General features: G+C 43.4%; 1 protein-coding gene across 1 annotated transcript in view; it reads left to right on the forward strand.

The window, feature by feature from the left end:
• Nucleotides 1-1,443: 1,443 nt before the first annotated feature.
• LOC142590337 (uncharacterized) overlaps nt 1,444-27,265 on the forward strand; it is a 46,033-nt gene continuing 20,211 nt past the window's right edge. The window contains exons 1-2 of the mRNA XM_075702388.1: nt 1,444-2,331; nt 26,364-26,401. Coding sequence (XP_075558503.1) covers nt 1,960-2,331; nt 26,364-26,401 — 410 coding nt within the window. The 5' untranslated portion in view covers nt 1,444-1,959. The remainder of the gene's footprint in view (nt 2,332-26,363; nt 26,402-27,265) is intronic.

Here is a 27,265-nt window from a genome sequence, read left to right on the forward strand (position 1 = left end):
GAGTGACAAAGCTCTGGTAATAACACTTTAATTGTGTATGTGTAGGGGGAGAGGGGGGCTCAGCCCCCCTCCCCCCATCCCCGGAAAACACCGAAGGGGGCTCGGGGCCCCCCGTAGTCGACGCCTGTGGATGTCGTAGCCATCTTTGTTCATTTGGGCAGTGTTGACAGCACAAGTAACGGATTCCGAAAATGCCTTCATATGTTACCGCCGCTATGCAACTATACTGCAAACAAACGCTGTTCGCAATAGTCTATATTTAATAAAGACAACGAACAGACCAACATCATAACTAAGCATCATAATTGTCGAACGCCCAGATATGACTATGCTTACCACTATTCCCTGTTACCTTCGTGGGCAAGCGCGTACAGTTTGAAAATACGTCAGCGTGCACATTTATCCTCATACACAAGCGCGCTTCTCCACATTGCATTTTTGCCCAATTAATGAAAAATTCAGTGTTTTAGCAAGGACAACTTAGAGTGCAAACTCTCTAATATGTTCTAAAACAAGCTGCCTGAGCTTATAGCAATTAAACACTGCATTGCAGGGCCAGAAGGGTGTAATAAATGAACGCGTCAATAAACCAGCTATAACTGGTTGTGACTTTCTTACCCAAAATTTTCTCTGTGATGTACTATATACTATACTAAATACACATATATTATACATATACTATACAAGCGACGAAGAACAGCAGTTGAATGGCTATCCGACCGCACTCATCAAAATAAAGAAAAATGAAAGGGGTAATTAAATCGAGAGTTGTGCCGTATGACTTTCTTTTAATTATTTGTCTCACCGAAAGCAAGCGCGCGACCTTGCCATCACATATTTCGGAGATGTTTCGTAGTAAACATCGTGCACCAAAAGCCCTTCGAAGAATAAGCCACCAAGGTGATGTACCCTTGCTGTCGAACAAGCACGGACTTGGTTCACAGGCCTCAACGTGGAAGAATTCCCTTATCGATCAAAACATTGTCACGCGATGAACACAGCGGCCTCACTTGACGTGTTGTTCAACCGGAGAAGGGAGTTCGTTCACGAATTACAGCGGCACAAGTTCTTGCAACAGCCTGCCACAAGCCGACTCCTCCGCACGCCACAAAGACATGAAACGAATTTTGCCTTTAACTGTTTGTAGCGCCCTCTATTTTCTGTAAAAACGTAACAATGTATATTTCTTGCGAGAATTTATTTATTTAAAGATACATAAAACTGTACAAAAGCTCATAAAAAATTAACGTTATTGCACAGTATTTGTTGTAATTGGATTTATAATAGAGGTGTGCTTCATTTTATAAGTACAATTATGAATTTTTTTGAGCGTACAGATGCCGCTAAAGCTTTTAGTTGCCAAGCTTTTAAGCATGAAACGATCCTGTCATGAAACGGTTTGTTGTACTGGCTGTTCGCAACTGTCGCGGCTTCAAGCCAACCAGATTTCGTGTTTCGACTTCGCGTCGCGTCCAATAAATGTGGCGGCGCGCGCGCCAACTGCTCCGCGTGTTTGCCGCTTGTTTACTTGCTTGACCTCGCTTCCCTTCCTCGGTATATCCGGTGTGTCTCTGTGTATGTGCGCGATGAGGTGACTGCCGCCGGATCGCTCTCTCGCATTTAGGATTTCTATTTCGCTGTCGCAACGGCACCCCGGAGCAAAAGAAGTCAAAGAAAACGCCAAGCTTGTTTCTTCGGCGCCTGCAGGCAGCCCCCTCGCCCGCCCACCCCACAGCCGTCCAAACAGGTGTCGTACCACCGCGTCGTCGTTCACGTACTTTACATGCTATCGCAGTTTCAGCGGCGTCGCCGCCGTTCCCATCGCGTTACCCCTGCGACAACCTGCGCCGCTGCTCGACAGCATTCCCGCATGGCAACATCACGCACGACCGCCCGCTTCATTCTTGGGTAGCGTGCTCGCTCGATACGCCTGAAAAGCGGTCAACCCGCGAGAGCGCAATGGACGAAGAGGACGCCACTACGGCCACTGCGACGGCGTCGTCCGCGGACAACAGTCCCGCTCGTGTTCGAAGAAGGGGCGTCGGTGGTGATGGCAGTGCGCGCGGCAACAGGCTCGCCCGCGGTATGGCGTCTTGCAACTGTGCCTCGTACTGCTACTTCTCGCTCGCCCTGGTGCTGTTTTCGCTGGGGACGGTGCTCACTATACTCGTGCTCGATGACAGCGAACAGATGTTTCCCAACCTGACTCACATGTGGCTCATCGGGCCGATATTCATCAGTTCGGGACTGATGTTTGCCGTGAAAACGATCATGTACCTGCGCAGGGAGACGATGATCGCCTACTTGGCAAGGCAGCACTCTCTACTACGCGTAAGTATGCGTTGGTATACCCATACTGGTTTGCCTTATTATTTATTCGTCGGCGTTTTGTTTGCACTTTATTGACGCGTAGATCGCGCGCTTGGCTAGCGATCGCGAACGTTTTCGGTGCAGCGTCCGAATAAGCGGGTCACGCTCCAGTTTGCTTGGTCTACGCGCGCGCATTATGTGTCACTAGAAGAATTGCATTTCCTGTATTGCACCCCGTTGACGTCACATGTGGGGACGTTTCAAAGAGCACGTAATGCACCAATCTTCCGTTTTCAGTGTCCTTGTGGTTCTGAGCCGTCGTAGGGCGTAGCTAGCGGAGTATCGGCTCAACTTCGGCCGGAATTCGTCACAGAAAGGAGCTGACAGCGGTGCAGCGTGAGCGCCTAGTTCTGTGGCCGTTGTCTCGCGAACCTCGTTTCTTTTTCCCCTTTATTTTCCCCGGTGTGTTTGGAACTTTTGCCTTTGACATTTGTCACGTCGCATTCTTTGTCCAAAGCGTAACGAAGCGCACTGCCAAGGATTTTCCTTTGAGTCCCTGCGTGTTTGCGGGTTCAAACGAACAATACTTCACCTTTCGCCTCGTAGGTATACAATGCTTTTCACTCAGGCTTGTTGCCGGGGGTGACAAGTGCACTTATATGCATATTTGTACATGTGTTTTCTTGAGGTTAAACACACCTAATCCCTTGCAGGTCCCTGATTAATTAAAGTGTTTGTGAGCGAAATGCAAAACAATTTACAATGAATGCGCTGCCTCCATGAACACTTTGCTTCTAGCTGGAGCCTGGCACAGCCACAACATCTGCTACACACAGTTGACTCTGCTGTGACTGAGTCATATGAAAGGACTGACAGTGCTTTGTGCATTGCTACCATGGTAACACTTGACACATGTCATTTTAGCTGCCGTCAGCTTTACTTTTCCTTGTATTTTTGTGCTGTTTTGCCAACAGCAATTGCACATTTGCTCGTATCAGAGAAACGCCACACAGAAAGAAGTGTCCACGAAAGTTCAGGTGGAAACCTGCTGCTCTAATTGCAAAAAGAAAATGTGCACTGGCATTAAGTTACTCCTAATAATGGTGCATTCTTTAATCGCTTGATGAAACACCATTAAATAGGATGAGCACTGACAGAGGTACAGGAAGCCATGATGTGTTGGATCTGTGTGTAATAGAAAGGCATAAACACAAAGTCCATTCTGGACATGAATGCACTTTGAAGATCAGCATTTAGACATGTACCTTGGTGTTGCATTCGGTCTGTGGTAGATGCTTAGTCTGATTCTGCATTTTGAAGCTAGCATTGAACAGGGACAGCTGGGGCTTATGATTTGATTCTATAATAGATGTTATGCCGCCATCAGTTATCATTCAATGTTGAGGTTATAAGATAAGTAACGTGGTTGTTGGCACTGGTGGTTGCTTTGCCTACATGTGCCTACATGTTCCATTGCAGTCACGCTTAGGACATCAGACTGCTCAGCTGTCAGTAGTTTCTCACTTATGTGGAAAGCTGAGGATTTCAGTAACACACCTCACATGCGTCAATACCATCGCTGTTATCAAACACGCTTCATCCTCCCCGGAGGTATGTACCTAGCGTACATAATTGGTATGTGTCATTTGGATGCAGGAAATGGTGATGCAAGTAAAACGTCCGCCAGTAGTTTTGCAATCTCTGTTGGTGTCCATTGCGAATGCTCGGAAAGCTTCTGGCTCTAAACATAGTTGTGCAGTGTACGTTTCCTAATTGCAAAGGTCAGCATTAGGAAATGGTAATGAGGAGTCTGGTGCGGAGAATTGTTATGAGCATTGCAGTGTCTCGTAGTCAGCTTACAGAAGGAGAATGCAGTGGTGAGAAGAAGAGGATAGTTCAGATATCCCTGTGGGTGCCAATTCATCTCATTAATTGAAAATTTAGTTTTGCCCTATTTCTTGCATTTTCGGAATAGCTAAAATCTGGCACACTCTGGCAGAACATGCTAAGACTTTTCAATTTTTCAGTGAGTTTCGTCAAGTTCACAGAATATTGACTCTACACATGAACTTTACGAAATACGAAAGCATTGAATGTAAAAAAAAGATATATATATATATATATATATATATATATATATATATACCAGACGAAAAGCAGTTCTGGGTCCGGGTAAATATTCGGAGTGAAGTAGACGTGCGTATGAAGCGGTTTATTGACGTTTCAGCCGGGGTCCGGCCTTCATCTGAACACATTGCATGGTGTCAGTACAGTTAATATACATGTGCCTATCAACCAAATGAAGATACGTTTACATGAAAAACGAATAAAATGGGTGGACAAAATGCATCCGAATCGTTCAAAGGATAGCTGACACGTGTATAGACCAATGGCGATTGCAAACATATCATCTAAAATATAAAGCATAAAAATGCACTGAAATGTATTGTAAAAACCAATCGCCATGTGACAACAAAACATCAATATGTGCTCATTATGACCTATGTTATCAAGCAAACACAGACACAGAAAAAGGGGAATAGCGACGTACTAGTAGAAGAAGGGACAAGTGAAGGGGTACAAAGACAGGCAACTCAATTTTCCTACACATTCATTCATACCACACACGAGGGTATCAAACTTATTGATAAGGAATGACTCGCGGGCTTCTCTATCATAACTAGAACGAAATCCAGATTCAAGCAACGTGACTCTCAGTTTATCAAATGAGTGGTCAGGAAGATGCACGTGTCTTGAGATGGTCAGGTTAGGCAACGTGTTAGCGTGGGATTTATGATTGTTAAAGCGGAATCTGAAAGGCCCTTCTGGTTTGTCCGATGTACCATTTTTTGCAGAGTGTACATTCAAGCATGTATATTACTTTGTTGGTGTCGCAGTCGAAATCGCCTTTGATTTTTAAACAAAAGTTTGAAGACGTATTAGTAACCTGTTGCGATGTGACCATGTAGGGGCATACTTTACATCGTGGTTTTCGACAAGGATGGCATCCGATGGCATCAGGGCAGTCAGTCTTAGAGGATGATGCTAGTATGTCTCGAATATTTCTAGCTTTAAGGTATACTGCTTTAGGCGGATCAGAGAATATGTTTTTGAGGCGTTCAGTTTGCCTTAGAATATTGTGGTGTTTCTTTAATACATGCGAAACACTTGAGACTGACGCAGTGTGGGTTAGGACAAGATTTGTCTGGGGTGAGGGAGTCGGTTTGTTCTCAATGCAAAGAAGTGTATTTCGGTCACGCACGTCTGCACGTTTTATTGCATCATCAATTAATTGTGGTGGGTAATTTTGTTTGGCTAAAGCGTTTTTTAGGGTGCCGCAATTCTTTTGAAACTCTGATTGCTCAGAACAAATTCTTTTAAAACGTAAGACTTGGCTATAAGGAATGCTAGTATTGCAATGTTTAACGTGACTGCTATCGAAGTGCAAATATTGACATCTATCTGTCGGCTTTTTGTATAGGGCAGTAGATAGTTTATCATTTAGCACTGAAACGCTGATGTCAAGGAAGTTAATAGTAGATGCAGAATACGTGTGAGAAAATGATGTGGATGGATGGGCATTGTTAAAGTCGGATATGAAAGAAAGCAGTTCCTGTTCCCCATGAGGCCAAATCAGAAAAACATCGTCAATGTAACGTTTGTAATAAAAAGGTTTTAGCGTCCTGGTTAGCAAAAATTTATCTTCTAGCTGACCCATAAATACATTGGCGTAGTTCGGGCCAATTGGCGTATCCATAGACGTTCCACTAACTTGCACATAGTGCTGTCCTTCAAATTCGAAGTTATTTAGTTCTAAAATAAGGGCTAGCAAAGTTGCCAATGTGTCGCTATCGATGAGTTTCTCGGGTGATACACATTCGTAGCAATTGACGACTGCCATGATGCATGCCATCAGAATGTTGAATGTTAGTATACAAAGATGCTACATCAAGTGTGACCAAAAGAGAGCCTTGAGGAATAATGAGATTGATTATATCCGACAGGAAGTGGGTAGTGTCTCTTACGTAAGAGGCACACGTAGCTGGGATATGACTAATCAGGGAATCTACATAGCTGGACAAATTTTCTGTGACTGTACCTATACCAGGATTGATAAGACTACCTGGGTTTTTTATCTTATGCATTTTAGGTAAAAGGTAAAAACGACCAGCAACAGGACTTAGTGGAATTAGAGAATGAACAGGCACCTTTTTCTTCTTGACGAGATCTAGCACTGTGCTTTTAATCAGAGATTTATATTGCTCAGTGGGGTCATGATCAAGGCGTTTATAAAACGGCGCGTCTGCTAGCTGTCTGTGGGCCTCTGCGGCATAATCGGACTTGTTCATTATGACAACAGCACCACTTTTGTCAGCAGGCTTAATGACGATGTCTTTGTGAGAGGACAGGGTATCTAGTGCTTTCATTTCGCTGGCGGACAAATTACGGCAAATTACCTTTTACCTAAAATACATAAGATAAACAACCCAGGTCGTCCCATCATTTCTGGTATGGATGCAGTCACAGAAAATTTGTCCAGCTACGTAGATTCCCTGATTAGTCGTATTCCAGCTACGTTTGCCTCTTACGTAAGAGACACTACCCACTTCCTGTCAGATATAATCAATCTCATTATTCCTCAAGGTTCTCTTTTGGTCACAGTTGATGTAGCATCTTTGTATACTAACATTCCACATTCTGATGGCATCATGGCAGTCGTCAATTGCTACGGATGTGTATCACCCGAGAAACTCATCGATAGTGACTCATTGGCAACCTTGCTAGCCCTTATTTTAGAACAACATAACTTCGAATTTGAAGGACAGCACTATGTGCAAGTTAGTGGGACGTCTATGGGTACGCGAATTGGCCCGAACTACGCCAATATATTTATGGGTCAGCTAGAAGATAAATTTTTGCTAACCAGGGCGCTAAAACCTTTTTATTACAAACGTTACATTGACGATGTTTTTCTGATTTGGCCTCATGGGGAACAGGAACTGCTTTCTTTCATATCTGACTTTAACAATGCCCATCCATCCATATCATTTTCTCACACGTATTCTGCATCTACTATTAACTTCCTTGACATCAGCGTTTCAGTGCTGAATGATAAACTATCTACTGCCCTATACAAAAAGGCGACAGATAGATGTCAATATTTGCACTTCGATAGCAGTCATGTTAAACATTGCAAGACTAGCATTCCTTATAGCCAAGCCTTACATATTAAAAGAATTTGTTCTGAGCAATCAGTTTCAAAAGAATTGCGTTACCCTAAAAAACGCTTTAGCCAAACAAAATTACCCACCACAATTAATTGACGATGCAATAAAACGCGCAGACGTGCATGACCGAAGGACACGTCTTTGCATTAAGAACAAACCGACTCCCTCACCCCAGACAAATCTTGTCCTAACCCACACTGCGTCAGTCTCAAGTGTTTCGCATGTATTAAAGAAACACCACAGTATTGTAATGCAAAGTGAACGCCTCAAAAACATATTCTCTGATCCGCCTAAAGCAGTATACCGTAAAGCTAGAAATATTCGAGACATACTAGCATCATCATCTAAGACTGACTGCCCTGATGCCATCGGATGCCATCCTTGTCGAAAACCATGATGTAAAGTATGCCCCTACATGGTCACATCGCAACAGGTTACTAGTACGTTTTCAAACTTTTGTTTAAAAATCAAAGGCGATTTTGACTGCGACACAAAAAAAAGTAATATACATGCTTGAATGTACGCTCTGCAAAAACGGTACATCAGACAAACAAAGAAGGGCCTTTCAGATTCCGCTTTAACAATCATAAATCCCACGCTAACATGTTGCCTAACCTGACCATCTCAAGACACGTGCATCTTCCTGACCACTCATTTCCTGACCACTCATTTGATAAACTGAGAGTCACGTTGCTTGAATCTGGATTTCGTTCTAGTTATGATAGAGAAGCCCGCGAATCATTCCTTATCAATAAGTTTGATACCCTCGCGTGTGGTATGAATGAATGTGTAGGAAAATTGAGTTGCCTGTCTTTGTAGCCCGTCACTTGTCCCTTCTTCTACTAGTACGTCGCTATTCCCCTTTTTCTGTGTCTGTGTTTGCTTGATAATATAGCTCATAATGAGCACATATTGATGTTTTGTTGTCACGTGGAGATTGGTGTTTACAATTCATTTCAGTGCATATTTATGCTTTGTATTTTAGATGATATGTTTGCAATTGCCATCGGTCTATGCACATGTCAGCTATCCTTTGAACGATTCGGATGCATTTTGTCCGCCCATTTTATTCGTTTTTCATGTAAAGGTATCTTCATTTGGTTGATAGGCACATGTATATTAACTGTACTGACACCATGCAATGTATTCTGATGAAGGCCGGACCCCGGCCGAAACGTCAATAAAACACTTCATACGCGCGTCTACTTCACCGTGAATATTAACCCGGACCTAGAACTGCTTTTTTTCTGGTATATTGGAACAATGGGGGGTTCCGGAGGAGACCGCGTTGAAGCACGTCTACTGGAAGTACCCAGAGAGAGCTCCGTCAGTGACCATTGTAGGCGACTCCCAGACGAAGCATATTTACCAGTACTTCGATCCTGTGGTGAACGAAACGCCAGCGTTTGTGTCTCAGTGCGGTGCATCAATCAGTGATGTACCAGCACTATTGAATTTCATCCCCCAGAACACCACAACAATCGTTCTTCATGTAGGCACCATCGACTTAGCTCGAGTATCAGCCCGAAAAGCTTTCCAACGTTACTGTGAAGTCATCAATCACATCGCCAAGGAACGTCCTGAAGTCACCAGAATCTATGCCACTCTCACACTACCAAGGACCAGGAACCGCCGACGAGAGTACCCCAGCGCCACATTTGTTCGCTGCTTTAACCAAGAAGCCTGTTATTTCAAAACCCTGTTGAAAAAATTCTGCAGTCGCTCTAGAGTAGTATTTTTCCTGGACCATGGGTTCGAATGGCTGCCCCCGCACCGCGTGCTCGCAGCTGATGGTTTACACCCGAACTTCGAAGGCGTCTCACTCATGGCCTGTCACATTCGGCACCTCTGTTACAAGCCGTCCAGTGCTATGTACCATTCTTGGTTAGACAGTGCTCCCAGCAATCCGCCTCAGCACTGCACTAAGGAAACGAGCGTTGAAGGCCCATCTTCTTACCCGGCGTTATTGATAGGACAGACAATGAATGGTAGTCCCTCTCAAAAGGAGTCATCGCCCCACAATCGAAAGACACAGGTCCATTGCAAGAAGGCTGCTTCAAAGAACCGCAGATGGCTGCTTCAAAGAATCGCCCAAAGAACGCCGCAGCGATATCTCCGTCAGCTGAACAGTCGCCTTCAGCACAGGACGCTACAGGTTCCTCCCCGAAAGATTTAGGTGCAGGTTAAAAACCCCCAGGTGGTCTAAATTTCCGGAGTCCCCCACTATGGCGTGCCTCATAATCAAGTTGTGGTTTTGGCACCTAAAACCCCATAAGTAATTTTTTTTTAATTTGAGAAAATCGGCTATTTTATATTCTGCATACTCTTGGTGCAGAAGCGAAACTGTTGCAAGCGGGAAGCTACACTGATTCACTATTTACTCCGAGAAACTGATACTGTACTGAAACGTAAAGTGTCCTCAGACACTGCCGGGCTATATTTTGTGCAGAAACACATGCACAGAAGCTCTACCACTGAAACTTCTGCTTCATTGCCGCAGAAAGTTGTATGCCAGTATAGCTGGTTGCAAAGTTACAGAGCATCTCAGATGAAGCCATTCATATACGACAGACTCGGCATGTGCCATCATGGAAACACTGGCTCGTGGTTTGCATGCACTGCGAATTTCCTAGATGGCACTGCAGCTTTTCTTAATCATGTTAAGATTGTGCAACTTTTAATTTAGTATTGTGGTGCATTTCTGGACATACCTTAGTGTTAGTACATCGTTGCACTAGTGCAAGTGCATTAATTTTATTCGAAGAGTTGCTATTACATTTGTTATTATTTTTAAAGGATTTTTTTTCCTCTCCATAGCGTCATATACGGGCTAGCTTGTACCAGAACCACCATTGCCTTGGTTGCCTAGACGCAACGGTGTAGTATTCAACAAAATAAAACAAGTAGCTTTGTGATTAACTGTCTAGACACATCCTCATGCAGCCAGCAGGTTTTTGGTGCAGCTGTGAAGTGCAAGCAAAATGGTGCCATCGGAGAAAGATGGCTGTTGGGAAGTCACCTTGTGGATGGAAAACTGTATGGATCCTTTCTCCTGTTTTTGCGTGACCAACCGGTTTTGCCAGCTGAGGTGACCCCGAGGCTGTTCCTCCAGTACATTGTTTTTTTTTTTTTTTTCAATCCAGATGTTCTCTTCCCGGGAGTGAACGATAAAAGCCATCCAGCCAGCTGCTCGCATTGGTTGGTTGAACTACGAGGCAAACATTATCGATGTTTTAATGTTTGTGTTTTGTTCCCTAGGACTTGGGCCTGCAGCCACGGATGTGGTGGATTCCTATTTGCTTGCCAAAGCGCATCCAGTTGTTGCTCTGCTAACAGCTGTTTGCCCAACTTCACTCTTAGCCCGCGTGGTAATACTGCTGGTGTTTGACTGTGTGTTTAACTGTTTGTGTTTAAAAATTTACCTTGTAGACATGTGACATGCCAGTGAGCTTGGTAAAAGACTGCCCTAACATCCATTATGCAACAGAACGTTCAATTGCTGCGCCAACTGTACTGCTTTGGATTGCCGACTTGTTCAGTAGATGAGGTCGGGACGAGGGAAGGGGGGAGGCGAAGACCGACTGAGTCATTGTCAGAAGCCACCAGTCTGTACATGCTACAAGGTTGAACAAGTGTCGCATTTTACAAGAAAAAAGATGCTATATGATGGCCTGACTAACATGGCTACTATGTGGGCATAGGTGTCGCAAATGGTCAGGGCCTATAACAGAATTTGTACTCTAACAAAAACGAAACCGCTCTTATGTTAATGATAATGTGATAAACACAGATGAGAATCTGCAAACAAGCTGACGGGTATAAAGAAAAGGAAATGCAGTCTATGTATTGCTATCCAGCAGATCAAAAACTAAAGTCGGGACATGGGTTGCAACGGGACACAGAACATTTGCTTAAAAGTCATCCCTGTCCTCCTTGCGTCATGGCACCATACTTTGATAATTAATCTATCACTACAGCTACTACCACTAGTGTTCTACATTTTAATTGTATTTGGCTTGAAACCTCGAAAATAGTCCCTAGACGCAGATCAGCCTGTGTAAATGGGGGCTTATACTGGTTGCATATTGAGGGGCAAGTTGGTTTTGGAAAGGCTTGCATGAGGACAAGTTGTTGGCAGGTAGAGCAGGTTTTAATGCAAGAAATGATTGCGCTGAGTATTGCAGAATGTTGGATTTTGGTTTTCATGGCATGAACTGTGCTCTGTGTGGAGAGAGTAAAACATCTTTATTAATAATATTCGAATGACGAGAGCAGTGTGGGAGGAAGCCCCAGTCCAGGGTCCCTAAGATGATTCCGGCGATGTTTCCTCTGTGTGGAATACTTTCTCTCCATTTCTTACTGCTTGCATTCGCAACAAGAAAAAAAGTATGTCACATATGAAAGAAGGATATAGGGGTGTGTCATGCAATTTCATGTAAAATTAAGTTTCACACCTTATGTCGCAACATACTTCTATAGCTACTGTAGTTGCATAGCTTCTGCAGCATTGCCTTAAACTTCAACTTCATTCCGCATCTGTACGAGGTACAGACGACACAGACATAAAACCAGAAATTTGGCTTAAATAGCTCTGTGTCCACTATCATTATTTTCTTTGACACCACATAGAAAAATGTGCATTAATACAACGGATGAACGGCTGTATAAGTACTTTGCATATGACCTAGCAAAAGAATATACATGTAAAATATGTGTGTTGAGAGGATGTGCAAGTTCAAAGTAATTTTTGCCAGCAGCAAACACCGACATGGATGCAGAAACATGCATATCATACAAGTTAAACAAGAACACCAAAATGCAAAACACAAATCACTTGTCACATAAAGGGCCCCTCACCAGGCCCAATAGCAAATTTTGGTTATATGATGGAAGTTGTTGCATGTGCTCTAGAAAGTGCTCTGCAGCAAAAATTTGATCACATCAGCTCATTAGTAGCCGAGATTGAAATATTTCAGTGCCGCGAACCCATGATTTCAGCAGGCAGGCTCCACTGCCAAGTGAGGCACTCTCTCCACTCGCCCCGTCTAGCCTCCGCAAGAGAAATTCTTTCCCTGCGTTCTCCCATACCGGACCTCGAGCATTCTGTGACACATGCGTCACGGGCCATGCCTTCATCTTTCTTTTCTCACTTTTTTTCTTTTTTTCGTTTCCGGCGCTGCGCATTTTCACTGACGCCATCACACGCGCAAGCTGTTGTCTCGTTTCGCGCAGCGCTCGATTTTGCACGCTGTACACAAGGACGCATGACTAGTGGCATAATTCAGTGCTACGCAATTACTTAGGCAGAACAAACGGATCGCAGAGCATGATCGCGCGCTCGAACATGGTAGAAAATGGCATAGTTTCGGTACCTGTGCACGACCGTGGGAACAAGCAGACGAAGCGGAAGTACATCTCTCTTGCTTTGGTGCGAAGTAAAACAGAAAACGCGCAGACGTTCCATTTTATATACTTTATTATTTCTCTAAACTTCAGTTGGTCAATTCAAGCTGTTGCTTGATCACACATATAAAAGATGTTGCCTTGAATAATTCTTGAAGTCACGTGTCATGAAGAGCGACGCCACACTGTAGACATGTCCTCCAAGCCGGACGGTGACGAGTACGTCACCGTCCGGCTTGGAGCACGGTTGCCACGAGGGATAGGGAAAACGTCATTCGGACTGAAATTTCATACCTTTCTGCAGCACGTAGCGATCCAATTCTTTGCAAACACGATCGTTAGCGCAGATTGTATGTTCTGCGCTTGTTATCTCAAGATGACCAGACCTGGTGAGGGGCCCCTTGAAAGCAGCATCAATGGAAATACATCAATAAGTACGCCACTGTGCGCCACTGTGCAATTGCTGCTTAAACTCCATGTTGATTGAAACAGAAAAAGAAAACAAACAGAGGACACATAGCACATGCAAATAAAGTTGTTAATGACAAGTTGGGACACATAATTGAAAGGATAAGAACTCTTGTTAATAATGGAAAGACTTAAGCAATGATGGTAATGCATGGCATAGCAGTTGAGTCCTGTAGTTTGTTTTTGAATGTTCAAAATGCCAAGTTTCTCTGTGCCATGTACTGCAGCTGCTTGTATTCAATATTAGTTTCGAATGGTGTTTGAAGAAAGTTGACATTGCTTTTTTTTTCATTAAAAAGTAATTTTTGCAGAATTGTGTCAGAAACAATTTGATCGGAATTAATCTAATCTATGAAGAAAGGATCAGTTTGTGCATCAAATGAACAGCTTGAAATTACACGGACAGGTTTTTTTTTTTTTGACAATAAAACAAGAATGTTGACGTTATAGCTGGTCATGTCACCCTATACGAAATGACAACAGTTTACATGAGATAGAAAAGAGAATTATAAAGTAGGAGCTTTATTCTTAATGGTAACAGGGAGCATAGTCTTATTGTTATCCCAACAACTCAAACGAGCTTGTTAGTAATGATGTTAACATGGTCATTCTACAGCGCATTCTCTTGGAAAAGTACGCTTAAGCTTTTAACTGATGCTACTATCTCTACCATCGAAGTTCCTATATCTAGATGTTCATCGATGCTCTGTCTTTTGTTCATTGACTGAAAGAACACACCTATTGTTTTGGTAGCATTGATAGTTCACGAGTTTAATGAGCTCCGTTTATTTATTTGTTCCAGTGTAGCATTAGCAGTACTTAGCAGATCTTGCACATTTTTAGAAGCTTTAAGTAAACTAGCATCATCAACACAGGTAACATATTGTGCTGTGCTGCTGATGTTAGTTGTACTGTTTATGTATAGGTTAAAAAATAATGGCCCTAGATTGCGTCCTTGAGGAACCCGAGCGAATACAGGCAAATTATTTGAACACTGGTCACATATAACAATGTTCTGATGTCTGTACTCTAAATAACTTCTGTAATTAAGTTCAGAAATGTTCCCCTCAAACCATAAATGTCATGTTTTGTTAGTAGGCTTCTGTGATTAATAGTATTGAAAGCCTTTGAAAAATTAATAGAGATGCCAAGTGCAAGTGAATTCTCTTCAGAGATTCCCAGAATGATGTCTTTTGCATCAGTAAAGTTACTTCCATCCAGTGACCTTTCGTAAACCCGAACTGGTAATCTGTAATCACATTGTGCTTGCTACAAAATGTGGTTGTTCTTGTATTAATAAACTTCTCAAGACATTTAGAGAAAAATAGGCAGGAGGGGAAATTGGCCTATAATTAGTCCTCATTTATATTTGCTGTCACCTTCGCGATTTGCATGTGATGCAGAAACATGCCATTCACCAGTGAAAGATTGTGCACATGCTCCATGCTACAAGACGGGACAGATTAGGCATAGACATGATCTGCTGGATGAATCTGCAAATCATCAATGCCACAACTACTGCTGTTGCGAAGGCTTTAATATGTGCTGTAGATTTCATGAGTGCTAGCCGGGCTTAGGAATGCAGTTTCGACACTTTTTGTTTTTACGTATTCTATGCAGCAAGGATGATTTACTGAGAACATAAATAGTTGTTAAATGCATCAGCCCATGCTGTGCCTGGTGTCACCTAATTATTTATCACTAACTCTTACAGTCTGTCTGGCTGCTTATTTACACCAATTTATCTGTTCAGCTTTTTTCCCAAGTAATATTGGCTCTCATTATCATTTGCATATTAAATAATTTCTCAATATATTGCTCTTTCTCTACGCTTACAATGCCATCAACATTATTCTTGAGTTATTTAAACTCTGCTAAATCTGTTGCAGTCCTTGTGCCTACGAATTATTTGAAAAGATCAGCTTTATTATCAAATTCGACGTACTGTCAGTAATCCAAAGTTTCCTTGCTGTTTATGGCTTTTTTTGCAGTTAAATGTCTTTGTGTAAGCATCCTCAAAAGCTCATAAAAACAATTTGTATGCCTTGTCCCAATCTTTTCCATTATATGCATCTTGCCAGTTTGTCCATAATATTTAAGCGCGAAATTTAACAAGTGTCAATGGGTTCTCAAGTGAATGGAATTCTCAAGTGTGAATGCTACAGCATGAGCCGGATGAGAACAGGAGGAAGACGTTAGCTGGCGGAATGCGTCGTCACAAGCCGATGTCCAGTGGAAAGGGACGGCTTTTTGGAGAAGACATGTTTGGGGTACACCATATCGGCAAATCTTGGGACGAAGCGACAAAAATACAAGCACAGACCCAAGAAACTCCTCAACTGCCACACTGACTTCGGTGCTTCGAAGAAGCTGACTGCCTCAATCTTCCATGGATCTGGCCTCACACCGTTTTTGACGACCAGATGCCCAAGTACTAACGTCTCGGTTTCCCCAAAACGACATTTCTTGCAATTTAGGATCAAGCCGGCTTGTTTGACACAATCCAGGACAAGACTGAGACGGCTGTTATGCTCACTCAATGTGCTGCCAAAAATCACCACATCATCGAGGTAGCACAAACAAATTTCCCATTTAAGTCCTTGGAGGATAGTGTCCGTGAATCGTTCGAATGTTGCTGGCGCGTCACAAAGGCTGATTGGCACAACGTTAAATTCATAGAGGCCGTCTGGTGTCACCAAGGCCATTTTCTCCTTATTGTCTAGGTTCATGGGTATCTGCCAATACCCCGATCGCAAATCCAGTGATGAAAAGTAGGCAGCGGAATGTAGACAATCGATGACATCATCAATTCTAGGAAGTGGGTACACATCCTTTTTGGTGACCGCATTCAGTTTCCTGTAATCAACACTGAACCGCCACAATCCATCCTCCTTTACTAGTCCATGGTACAACCCATGGACTAGAGGACATTTAAACAACACTTTTCCAAAGCACGTCTTTTGCCTGTTCAGCAATAACAGTCCTCTCTGTTGAAGAAACATGGTAAGGCTTTTGCCGAATGGGGTGCTCAGATCTGGTGTCAATTCTGTGGCGAGCACAAGAATGCCGGGAGTGAAGCCTGCTTGTCGCCTTGTGTGAAATCGAACACAGAAAGATGTGCCCACAAAACTTATGCGGGAGCGTGGTGCTCATGTGCGGGCAGCGCCTTGTTGATCATCCGTAGGATCTGCTCTTCAGAAGTGCTTCGGTGGGGATCGCTAGTTTGAGGCTGCTCCTCCTCGCTTAGAACTTTAATGGAGCTGTAAGTAACCTCGTCAAATTCAGCGAGCTTCATATTGCGCGGGAGGACAGCAGGGACGCAAGAACAATTGAAAGCCCACAAATTTGAGGCACCATTTACTACTCTCATGAGAGAGCATGATACAAGACATCTTTCTTTGCACAGCTTGACGTAAGTGGCTGGACTTGCGCGTCAAACGATGAAAGGTCGGCAGCAGCGAAAGTGACAGGGATACGTGACAGCGACCAAGGTGGTAGCAGCAAATCGTTCGAAACAACAGAATAGTTTTTCTCTGGTAAGGACGTGTCGGCAAGGGTGGCAAGAAGTGCGCTATTCAAAGTAATTTCACCTATGCCATAGTTAACGGATGCACCACAATCCTGAAGAAAGTCAATCCCGAGAATCACATCACGAGTGCACCGCAGTAGTACGAAAAATTCGGTTTTAAGATCTTCTCCTTTGAATAAAACACTTGCAACACAAATACCAAGGGAACTAGGCACTCTCCAATGACACCACGAAACGTCACGCCATCATTCCACGGGAACATAACTTGCTGACCCAGCCTCTCTTTGAAAGTCACACTCATGACAGAAACGGTAGCACCAGCAGCCGCTAATGCTGTTGCAGGTATACAATCAGTCAACACATGCACATTGTTCTTCACCATCATAATAGGCAGAGGAGTATTTAGCAGAGACTCAGACTGTCCGGCGACCTTACCTCCATCGGCCGCGCTGGCTAGTTTCCCGATGGCGGTGGTGACATAGCATGTCGTCGTGGTGACGGTGAATGGTGTTGGCGACTGGTTGGGGGCGTGAGGCTGCAGTCTGAAGCTGGCGAGCCACTCCTTCTACTATATTGACGGAAGGTATTCCGGGGTGGCGCGCCTGTGATGTTTGCAGTATCAGGGTCTGTTGGCCAACGGTCGTCATAACTGTCATGTTCAAAATTAGGCTCGGCTGGTGGTGGGCCATATGTTGTTGTCTGTTGGTGCCGGCGACAAAAACAAGCAATGTGTCCTGAGGCGCTGTAACACACAGAAGCTGTAACACACAGGTGATGCGCGACCGACGTTGTAAGCCTCAGGGTCAACCCTGGGACACTGCGAATAATAAACGCGATCTTCCGAATTCCGATTCATAGTGGTAGCTTGATGAGTTCATTGATCGTGTGTCATGTCGTTGGGAAAGGAACGTCGGTGCTGTCGCAGCTGATCGACTCGACAGTCTGCGACGCCTGGCATGACAGACAATGTGGGCACAGCAGATGCATGTTCTTGAGGTTGGTTGGAAGCGCAACCAAGCTGTTCAACATCCGCCCCTTTGGTGTGTCATTCAAGTTCTTCGCAGACAATTTGCCTTATAGTTGTTGTTATCGTCAACGCTTGTCACCATTGTGACATTCGCTAACCTGCCGAACTTTGCGTGATATGGCGCAGCTTCAAGGCCTCAAATGTGCGGCAATGCTTGATGAGGTCGGCGACTGAGGCGAGACTCTCGTTTCTAATTAAATAATTGTAAACATCCTCGGCTATGCCTTTGAGAAGGTGTCCAACTTTGTCCTCTTCGGACATTCGAGGATCGACTGTTTTGCAAAGCTTCAGGATTGCCTCTATGTACATAGGTCATACATAGGTCATAGGTCATACATGTACATACAGGTCTCACATGGGACTTGAGTGTCCTGAAGCAATGTCTGCTCCGCCTGCTTCCTTTTCATGGTGGAATCGCCAACACACTCTGCGAGATCCGTAACGAAGCTGTCCCATGTTGTGAAGGTATCTTCATGGTTCTCGAACCACACTAGCGCAGTGTGAGTGAGGAAGAGAACGTCATTGTCGAGCTGAGCCGTGGAGTTCCAGCCGTTGTACTTACTCACACGCTTGTATTTGGTGAGCCATTCCTCCACGTCCTCGCCAAATTTTCCTGAGAAAGGGCGGGGCTCCATCTGATGCATCCAGGCGCCGTTTGTTCACAGTGAAGCAGCTAGAGAAGGGTGTTGGTCGCCGCTGTGTGACATCGGGATCTCAAGTGGTGTCGGAGGCAGTCGAGCGAGGCGTCGGCTCCGGCGTGGCACTTGCTGCAGCAGCTCCGTTATCTTGGTCGAAGTACCCAGCACCTCCACCACAAAACTGTTAGAGAATGTTGAACCAGCTTTATTTAAAGGACGAGGTTGATGGTGGAAGTAAAGATGGCATCCCGAGGCTGTGCCAGCTAACATCTTCCTCCTCTTCTACTCACCCGGCTCATGCCATAGCAATATCTTGAAATGTGAAGTATAGGTCTTTGCAAAGATTCCAGGACAACACAGACAAATTAGCAAGCAAAAAACAGTCCTGTGATTGGTTATGTTAGCAGTGATTACACGTGACTCGATGTTTTGTTATCAAAATTTGTGATGAAAACATTGATTATACTTTTGCAGACACCTTGTATGAGTATGACTAGTAATTGTATTAATTCATGCATTTGATTCAACTATCCGCAGTGTGTTCCTGTGAAGTGGGCTATCGTGCAAGAGGTTAATATTTATCATCATCATTATCAGCCGATCATATGTCCACTGAAGGATGAAAGCGTCTCCCTGCGATCTCCAATTACCGCTGTCGAACGCCAACCAATTCCAACTAGCGCTTATGAATGTCCTAATTTCATCGCCCCACCTAGTTGTCTGCCATCCTCGACTGCACTTCCCTTCTCTTGATACCTATTCTATAACCCTAATGGTCCAACGATTATCTAACCTGCACATTAACATTACATGACCTGCCCAGCTCCATTTTTTTCTCTTAATGTCAATTATAACATCGGCTATACATGTTTGCTGTCTGATCCAAACTGCTCTCTTTCTGTCTCTTAGCGTTATGCCTAGCATTCTTCATTCCATCGCTCTTTGCGCATTCCTTAACTTGCTCTCAAGCTTCTTTGTCGGTCTCCAAGTCTCTACCCCATATGTCAGCACCAGTAAAATGCACTGATTGTACACCTTCATTTCAATGATAATGCTAAGCTTCCAGTCAGGACCTGGCAATGTCTGCTAAAGCACTCCAACCCATTTTTATTCTTCTGTGAATTTCCTTCTCATGATCAGGGTTCCCTGTGATTTAACTGACCTAGGTAAACTTACTCCTTCACAGACTATAAAGGCTGACTGCTGATGCTGAACTCTTGTTCCCTTGCCCGGCTATTGATCATATTTAATATTTATGTCGCCACCCAAAACTAAACTGTAGTTCTTATCTTTAACCCTGGATAACAGATTATCATTGTACTTCAGAAAGCTAACTGCATTTCCTCCTGATTGGCGACACAGCACAGAAAAAATGATAAAGTCATGAAGAACAATCACAATTTCAAAATCAGCAGTAACTTGATTAAAATCATTGAACAATTCAAACTGCAGGCCATTTCTAGTCAACAATAGAACACTGCTACCTTTCTTATTGCATTGATTCAGATAATGACAGACATAGCCTGGTATTTGCCATACTTCTCCTTTGTTGCAATACCATGTTTTGCACAGCATAACAGCATCAAATAAAATGCCAGAGGAAGACAGCAATGCATTTAAGTCATGTTCCTTATTGCATGCAGATTGTGTGTTTAAATGTAAGAAAGATGTGCACTTAGTCCTCTTAGGAAATTCTTTACAAACTTCGCATGGTGCGAACAACTTTCCAGACATGTTTAATTGCGGCAACAGGGATGAAGCCTGATGCACACGTGGGAGCGCTACTCTTATTTTTTCAGTGTCTTGAGATACAGATATGCGCAGTACCCGTGAAGCTTAATTTTTCTGTGGAAAAATTTGCCATGCCTAGTCCGTGCGTATTCCTACGGCTTTCCTTTCTGTCGCTCGACAACTTGCCTGAGAAGCTTTTTTGGCGTCAAGCACAAATGCTTGTTTACAAAAGCCAAGGCGTGACTAAAGTACCGCAGAACAGTGGCAGATATGCACTTTTTTTCATGCTTTTTCGATGAACCACCATTAGCTAGCTTGCCCGTACAAGAACACAAGGACCAGAGGGACCGGAAAATTATACCCCATGACTAGAGTCAACAATACTTCCTGCGGACTTGGCTTGCATAATTCTGCCTAACATACACGAAGCGCAGTCAGAGTCTGCAGTGTTTCCAGGCTGTAGTCTTCAGTACACCGTTCTCAAGTGCTGCACATTTCTCTCCGAAATCCCCAACTGCATTGTAGCATAGCTGTGTGTGCCCGCTGATGGAGAAGGAGACCTTTGGTGCTCTGTTTCTCTTTTAATGCTAGTCAGTGTCAGGCAGGTGGGGAGAGACCCTTATAAGTTCAACTAACGTCTACGTAAGCATTTACTTCTTAGGTCAAATTGCCCGGTGCGTTGCCATTAGCAGCAGCGCCTGTTAATGCTTCCATGTCTTGAGGAAACAAGAGAGCAGGTTTCATTTGCTTCCTTGAAATCCTTGGATATTCTTGAATTTGGAAAAAGAGATTCAAGGGCCCTTAAAACTCCCTTAAAATAAATGTGTGCCTTGAATTGCCTTTAAATTGAGGTTGGGTGCGACTTTTTATTATTGAAGTAACAATCTCAGCATCGGGGCTATGCCATGGACATGTCTATCGAAACAATCCTTGGTACTTTCTTTTCAGAGTGTCGTTGATTGATGCTATGTGGCGTGTCCACAGCCATCAGTGTCAAGCTAGTTTAAAGTGCCGTTGCCATCGTGGAACTGTAGGAAGCCAGATCAAGCGACCAAGCCGTACACTGTTTTTGTTGCATTGCTAGCTGGTACTCTCCGCAGCCATCATGGCTCGTTTCGAGCCCTACGCTCTAGAAATGCCTAAAGAAAAGTAAGCTTCATACATTTGGCTTTAACACCATACACCATTGAGTCATACTTACCATTCATGCTAAGTCACCACTAAGTCATCCGCACAAGGCCATACACTACTAGCCATCATGCTAGAAGGCAATTTACATCAATGCATTAGGGAAGTCAACATTAAAAAGTAACATGAGAGCTTGAAGCTCATCGAACTCTGCAGCTGCTTAGCTGCAAGAAATTGCAGCTAAGGAGGAAATCTTACCATATTCTAGTAAATGTGTTCATTAGGTATGTTCCCCCGCCTTGAATTTTGGGCTTTAGCATCCTTGAAATCCATCAGTTGTCCTTGATTTTTTTAGTAAAGTTTTGTGTACGAACTCCATGTAAGCCAATGTGCTTTTGAAGCCAGAAATGTCGCAGTTTTGCCCAAAAGGCAAAGCATCGGTAGTGATAGCAAAGTATTGACAACTACACGAAGTAAGGTTTGTCGTCTTATTGGCTGTATAAATTGCAGTTAATATTCACTTACCAATTAAATTAACAAGCAGGGGTCACTCATGCACAGGCAAACATGAACAGATCTCGCTGGATGACCACAGATGATCGCCGCAGCGGAAGCAGCAGGGAGTGAATTTTCCTTCGTGCAGCCTCTCGCTTCAACGCACATTAGGTACATGAGGCTGGCCTAGCTTTTGCACCCGTTGCAAGCTACCTCCAAGACACGGCTAAAAGAGGGAGGTGCACTCTCACCTGGCTCCCCCCCTGCCCCTCCATTGCGCTCACATGAAGACGGTGCACAACAAGCCACCATCCTTCGCAGCTCACCCTCACGCCTACAGCATCAGGCGTGCAGCCATCGTAGCACACTTGGACTTTATACATAACCTCGCGGCAACATCAACAACTACAGTGAAAATTCACCTGGAGTGACCATCGCAATAAATAGGCTCCCCCAAAAAAGCATTTTGAAGTGCTAAAAGCGAAAATTGGCCTGTGTTGGCACAAACAATGGAAATAGGCATTTATGGTCAGTCAGTGTTAAGTCAGAGTCAATGTCAGTGCTAAGCTACATCTTAGCCCGTAATTTGTGCCAAACCCGAGGGCACGGGATTGAATCCCAGCCATGGAGGCCGCATCTCTATGAGGGTGAAATGCAAAAACTCCCATGTACCATGCCATGTGTAGGTGCATGGTACCCCAGGTGGTAAAAATTAATCCATAGTCCCCCACTACGGTTTGCCTCATAATCATATCTTGGTTTTGGCACTTAATTAAAGGCTCCGTAATATTTTTTTAAGCCTCGATTTGTGCTTGTACACCAAAATGATGGGGCCTTGACGTGTGGGAACAAATGGGCAGTTGCTTATAATCTGGTCTCTATAACACACTCCTGTATATCATGCACACACGCACCTTTTATGGATTCAAAATAGAAAACAGAGAAATGACGTGAGAGCTCCTAAACAGAGTAGAAATGTGCTGTACAGTTGATTTTCTACCAAGAAAAATGTAGCATGGCTCCGATTCCAGCAATAGGAAGAAGATGGGAACCAGCTAATTTTGCTTTCACAGAATGAAAATTTGCTTGCATTTAATGTCTATCATTGTTCCTCTCAGAAGACACTTTATCCCTGTTTGTGAACCACAACATGTCATTACAGTCCTTAGTCTATTGCATCTCTGATATTCTGCATTTATCAAACGGTGGTGACACATGGCTAGACTAACTGCTTTGCCAGTTCATCCTATGCCCCATGGAGTTCTCTGGAATGTTGGAAAAAGAAAAACAACATGACACGAGTTGTTGGTGTTTACTTAGCATATAAAGTAACTTGTCTTTTAAAGGAGGTTTTATAATCAAAAACTGAAGGTGGCGCGTCGCCATCGTCATACCATGTGAGAACCTGTTCTTCACCATCTTCTAGGCTGGCTTTGATGGTAGACTTGTGAATGCCATGAACATGGTTTTGGTTTTGTGTCTGTTAGCAATGTGCACGCAATGTTCAGACCAGTTTTCTTGGAAAGAAAAGTGCATTAGAATTTGGTAAATGCTGTAATCATTCAAAATTGTGAGCTACTGTTTTCTTCTTAGGGCAGGCTGAGAATTGTTGTTTTCAGTGAAAGACGATATGCGTTTGATGCCCTTACCGTCCCCAAAGCATCACCATGACAGACACTGCTGCTATTGGGGTCACTATTGGGGTCAGAAGCACTTGTGCTGACCTATGAAGTTGCAATTATCTGGTAAAGGCACATTTCAGGATTGGGATAAGGATGGCTTTGGTGGTCTGGTTAGGATCGAATTAATTGAAAAATTGAATGAACTTAGTTGAATTAATGAACATTTTACGCTAATGTTGTTTAGCAAACACAACATTATGTGCATCTTTTGAGGTGCTTGCATATTCCCTGTTTGATTGTTGTAATGTGATGGTGTACAAGATAACTGAAAGTAGTTGTACGTGACGTGCAAGCTTCTCTTTTGACTGGACATCCATTTGTGAACGGCATTACATGCACGTATCAAGTGGCGGCAATAAGCCTTTTCTAATCATACAAACCTCTTGCAAATTTGATAATATCTTTACTTTTGTTTACAACCATCTGAATAAAACAGAGTAATACAGAGAAATCGTACGAAAAGTTAATGATCAGTAATTGACATGTGGAGATAATGAAGAAATGGGGAAGAGGCGAAGCGATAGCTTGCTGCTGGTGGGAGCCAAACTAGCAGTGTCTGCATAATGCGTTCATTGCTTTTGAGAATTAAGCTATCGTGGCAGCTATCCTCCCGTATACTTTCTTCGGTATTTGTACATACGTGCAAGGTTACCCCTCTGACTGTTAGCCAGTGCTGCTCGGGGTAGCATTGGCAGCAAATGTGGCACGTTCCTTTAACCGTCGGGGCTGTGTGTAGTATGTGTGCTTAAAAGCAGGCAAACGGTCAAAAACCCGTCTATTCTACCTCATTGTATCAAGACAGGCAAAGCCAAGGCCTTCAGTATGCAAGAGTGAGAAAAGTAAGGGGGAACGAGGGGCTCAATTTTTTTTTTACTTACAACCGTATGAAGAAAACATACAATGAAGCTAGAGAAAGCATATAAACTTCTTTTATGTTTAACTTAAGTCTAGAAAACATTTCAAGTTTGTTTTGATATTGAAAGTTCGGTTTTCTTTAATGTTCATATTCGATTTGAGCTGGCTATCTCATTATTTGAACACCACTGTGGCATATTTTTTCTCTGTACTGTAACATGGTTTCACGAGTGTGAAGGGTTGTGAGTAGTCTTTCACAAATGTTGGACTGACATCTGCGTTGCAGCAAAATGAGCACTTGTCACGGAAGAGCTACAGCCACAAGTGAATGTTTGCCGGTATGTTACATGTGGAATTCAGTGCAGGCAAATGAATCTGGGCAAACAAGCAGATGGCCTTCTCAGAACCATATCAAATTGGTGGCGTAGCTTGTATAAAAGTAGCATGAAACAGACAGAATAATTCGTTCAGAGAATTTCTCATTTTCAATAAAGAAATCCACTCATTTTATCATACTTTTTATGCTCTTCAGTCAAAAGTTGATTTAATCTTTGGATAAAACACTCGGAAACCAATAATTGGCACTACCTTTTCCTTACCATTTAGGTTATACATACCAGGCAACTCTCCCAAATTTTCTGTAACGTTTACAATCTTGGGCTCATTTTGCAAGTTTACAAAGCTTGTGTTTTGTCTTGCAAAAAATCAGTTCTGTTTGACAAGAAGTTTTGCTTATCAGTCTCCAAACATTCTGTGGAAAGTCTTCTGATGCTGAAAGGCCGCAACATGGGTACTTCATAGCTGCCAACTCTCCTGATTTGTCTGGGGACTTCTGATTTTGTGGATATGGCCATAAACCTCTTGAGAGGCTTCCCCAATCACACGGCGGGAAAAAAATGGGTCATGCAGCACAGTCACATTTAGTTTCCATTATGCATTTGGTAGCTAGCTGAACTCACGTTAAATTCCAAGCCATTTATGTGTAAGCACTGTAGGCCTAACCCAGCTTGCTTCAAATAGAGACATATGTTGAGGGTGCACGAGGCAAAGGGCTAATATGTGTTGCATAATGACCGGTTCCCTTAAGTCAGCTTCGCCACTGTACAGTAATGTTATGTGGTGATGCATATTACTTGTGGAAAGGGACCACTGTGACAAGACGTAATACATGTCCGTAATTATGCACGTGCAGCCACTCGGACCTATTTCTTATGTTGTTATGTCCTGTCCCCCTCCCCTAGCAGAAAAAATAGGATTTTTTTCTTTTGTCGTTCTGCAAAGGTTTATCATTTATCAAAGGCAAAGGTTGATCATTGTGCTCATATTGGTGGGAATTTTCTTTATTGGCAAGTGTCATGTAGCAATATTGTATGGCGCATTAGAAACATGCCTAACTTTTGCTGTCAAAGCATTCAAGCAGTTTGCCAGTGATGTGTTGTTGCCTCACTGATCTTGTAAGTTGAAGTGCACATCTCTCCTTAGAAAGAGGAGAAGGGGAATCAGCGTGCCCAATTTTTGTTAATCACAACCGCATGCACGCAACGGTAAACGTAGCTGGGGAAAGCATAGGGGGAATTATTTGTTGTTTTAAATTGGTGAGTAGAATTGATAAAGTGAAACGAAAGTGGATGAAAAAAAAAACAAATTTGCTCCTGGTGGGAGCCGAACCTGCACCCTCCGCATTAAGTGTGCGTTGCTCTACCTGTTGAGTTATGGCGGCCATTCCCACGTCCACATTCTTGGGTATTTATGTATGTGCACAAGATATCACCTGGGTAGTGTTAGCGATGGTAGTGATGTGACACACACCATTATCTAGCATTGGACATTCAAATTCTGTCGACTAATGTGTGCGATGTCTCTTTCCAGGAGCTCCATCTCGTGGCCGTGGAGCCAGGCTTGTTGAGGTATGTCTTCCACTGGTATATTTCGTTGCGAACGCCTCCTCACACAGCTTCTGGAGGATTCATTATTGTTAGCATGACAGCTGAGAGTATCGTTGTTTGTGCATACCATGCAGACAACAGCTGCGTTGGATTAAGTGCAGCCAATGAGGCTCTCTGTGCTATGACATTGTTTTTATAAGTATTTAGCCAAGCCCTGTAGTAGTACTACCATATTTATTCGAATCTAGGCCGATAGTTTTTTCCAAATAATTGTATAGAAAACTCTAGGGTTGGCTTAGATTCGAAGATCTTTAAAAACGCCCCAGTTTGTAACTGAAAATGATAAATATCGTTCATAGATAGCGCCATCTAGAAAAGTCAGTATCGCAGCCGCTACTAGACGGCCTAGATTAGAGTAAATACATTATAATTTGGTGCTACATTAAATACATTGAAATATATAAAATAAACTCGGCCACTACTGCCGTTGATCTTTCCCTGCTGTCTGTCTCGTTCTTCAACTTCTTGCCGAGTCCATGCCGGCATCTGGCTGCTTAGTCCTATGTCCCAGTCGACTCGTTTCACAGTCCAACACTGCAGCCTTCTTTGTTGAAAGGTTTACGTTCTTGATTAGTGGCAAAGCAAAGAACAAGGACGAAATGAGATGTCAAGCATGGTGCTGAACTGGCAACTGGAAGTTTATCAAAAAGTATAAATATATAAACACACATACACGGTGCGCATCACATGATTTGCAACCAAAACATCATCAGCAAGAAGTGGCGTAATAGCTTCCTGCCCCCCAGTACCTTATATTGACTAGTGCAGACCATTTACGCAACGGTGACACATAAAATGGGTATAGCTATGATTAGTACAAAAAGA

This window comes from Dermacentor variabilis, chromosome 8, assembly GCF_050947875.1.
Source record: "Dermacentor variabilis isolate Ectoservices chromosome 8, ASM5094787v1, whole genome shotgun sequence".
NCBI classification, from domain to species: domain Eukaryota; kingdom Metazoa; phylum Arthropoda; class Arachnida; order Ixodida; family Ixodidae; genus Dermacentor; species Dermacentor variabilis.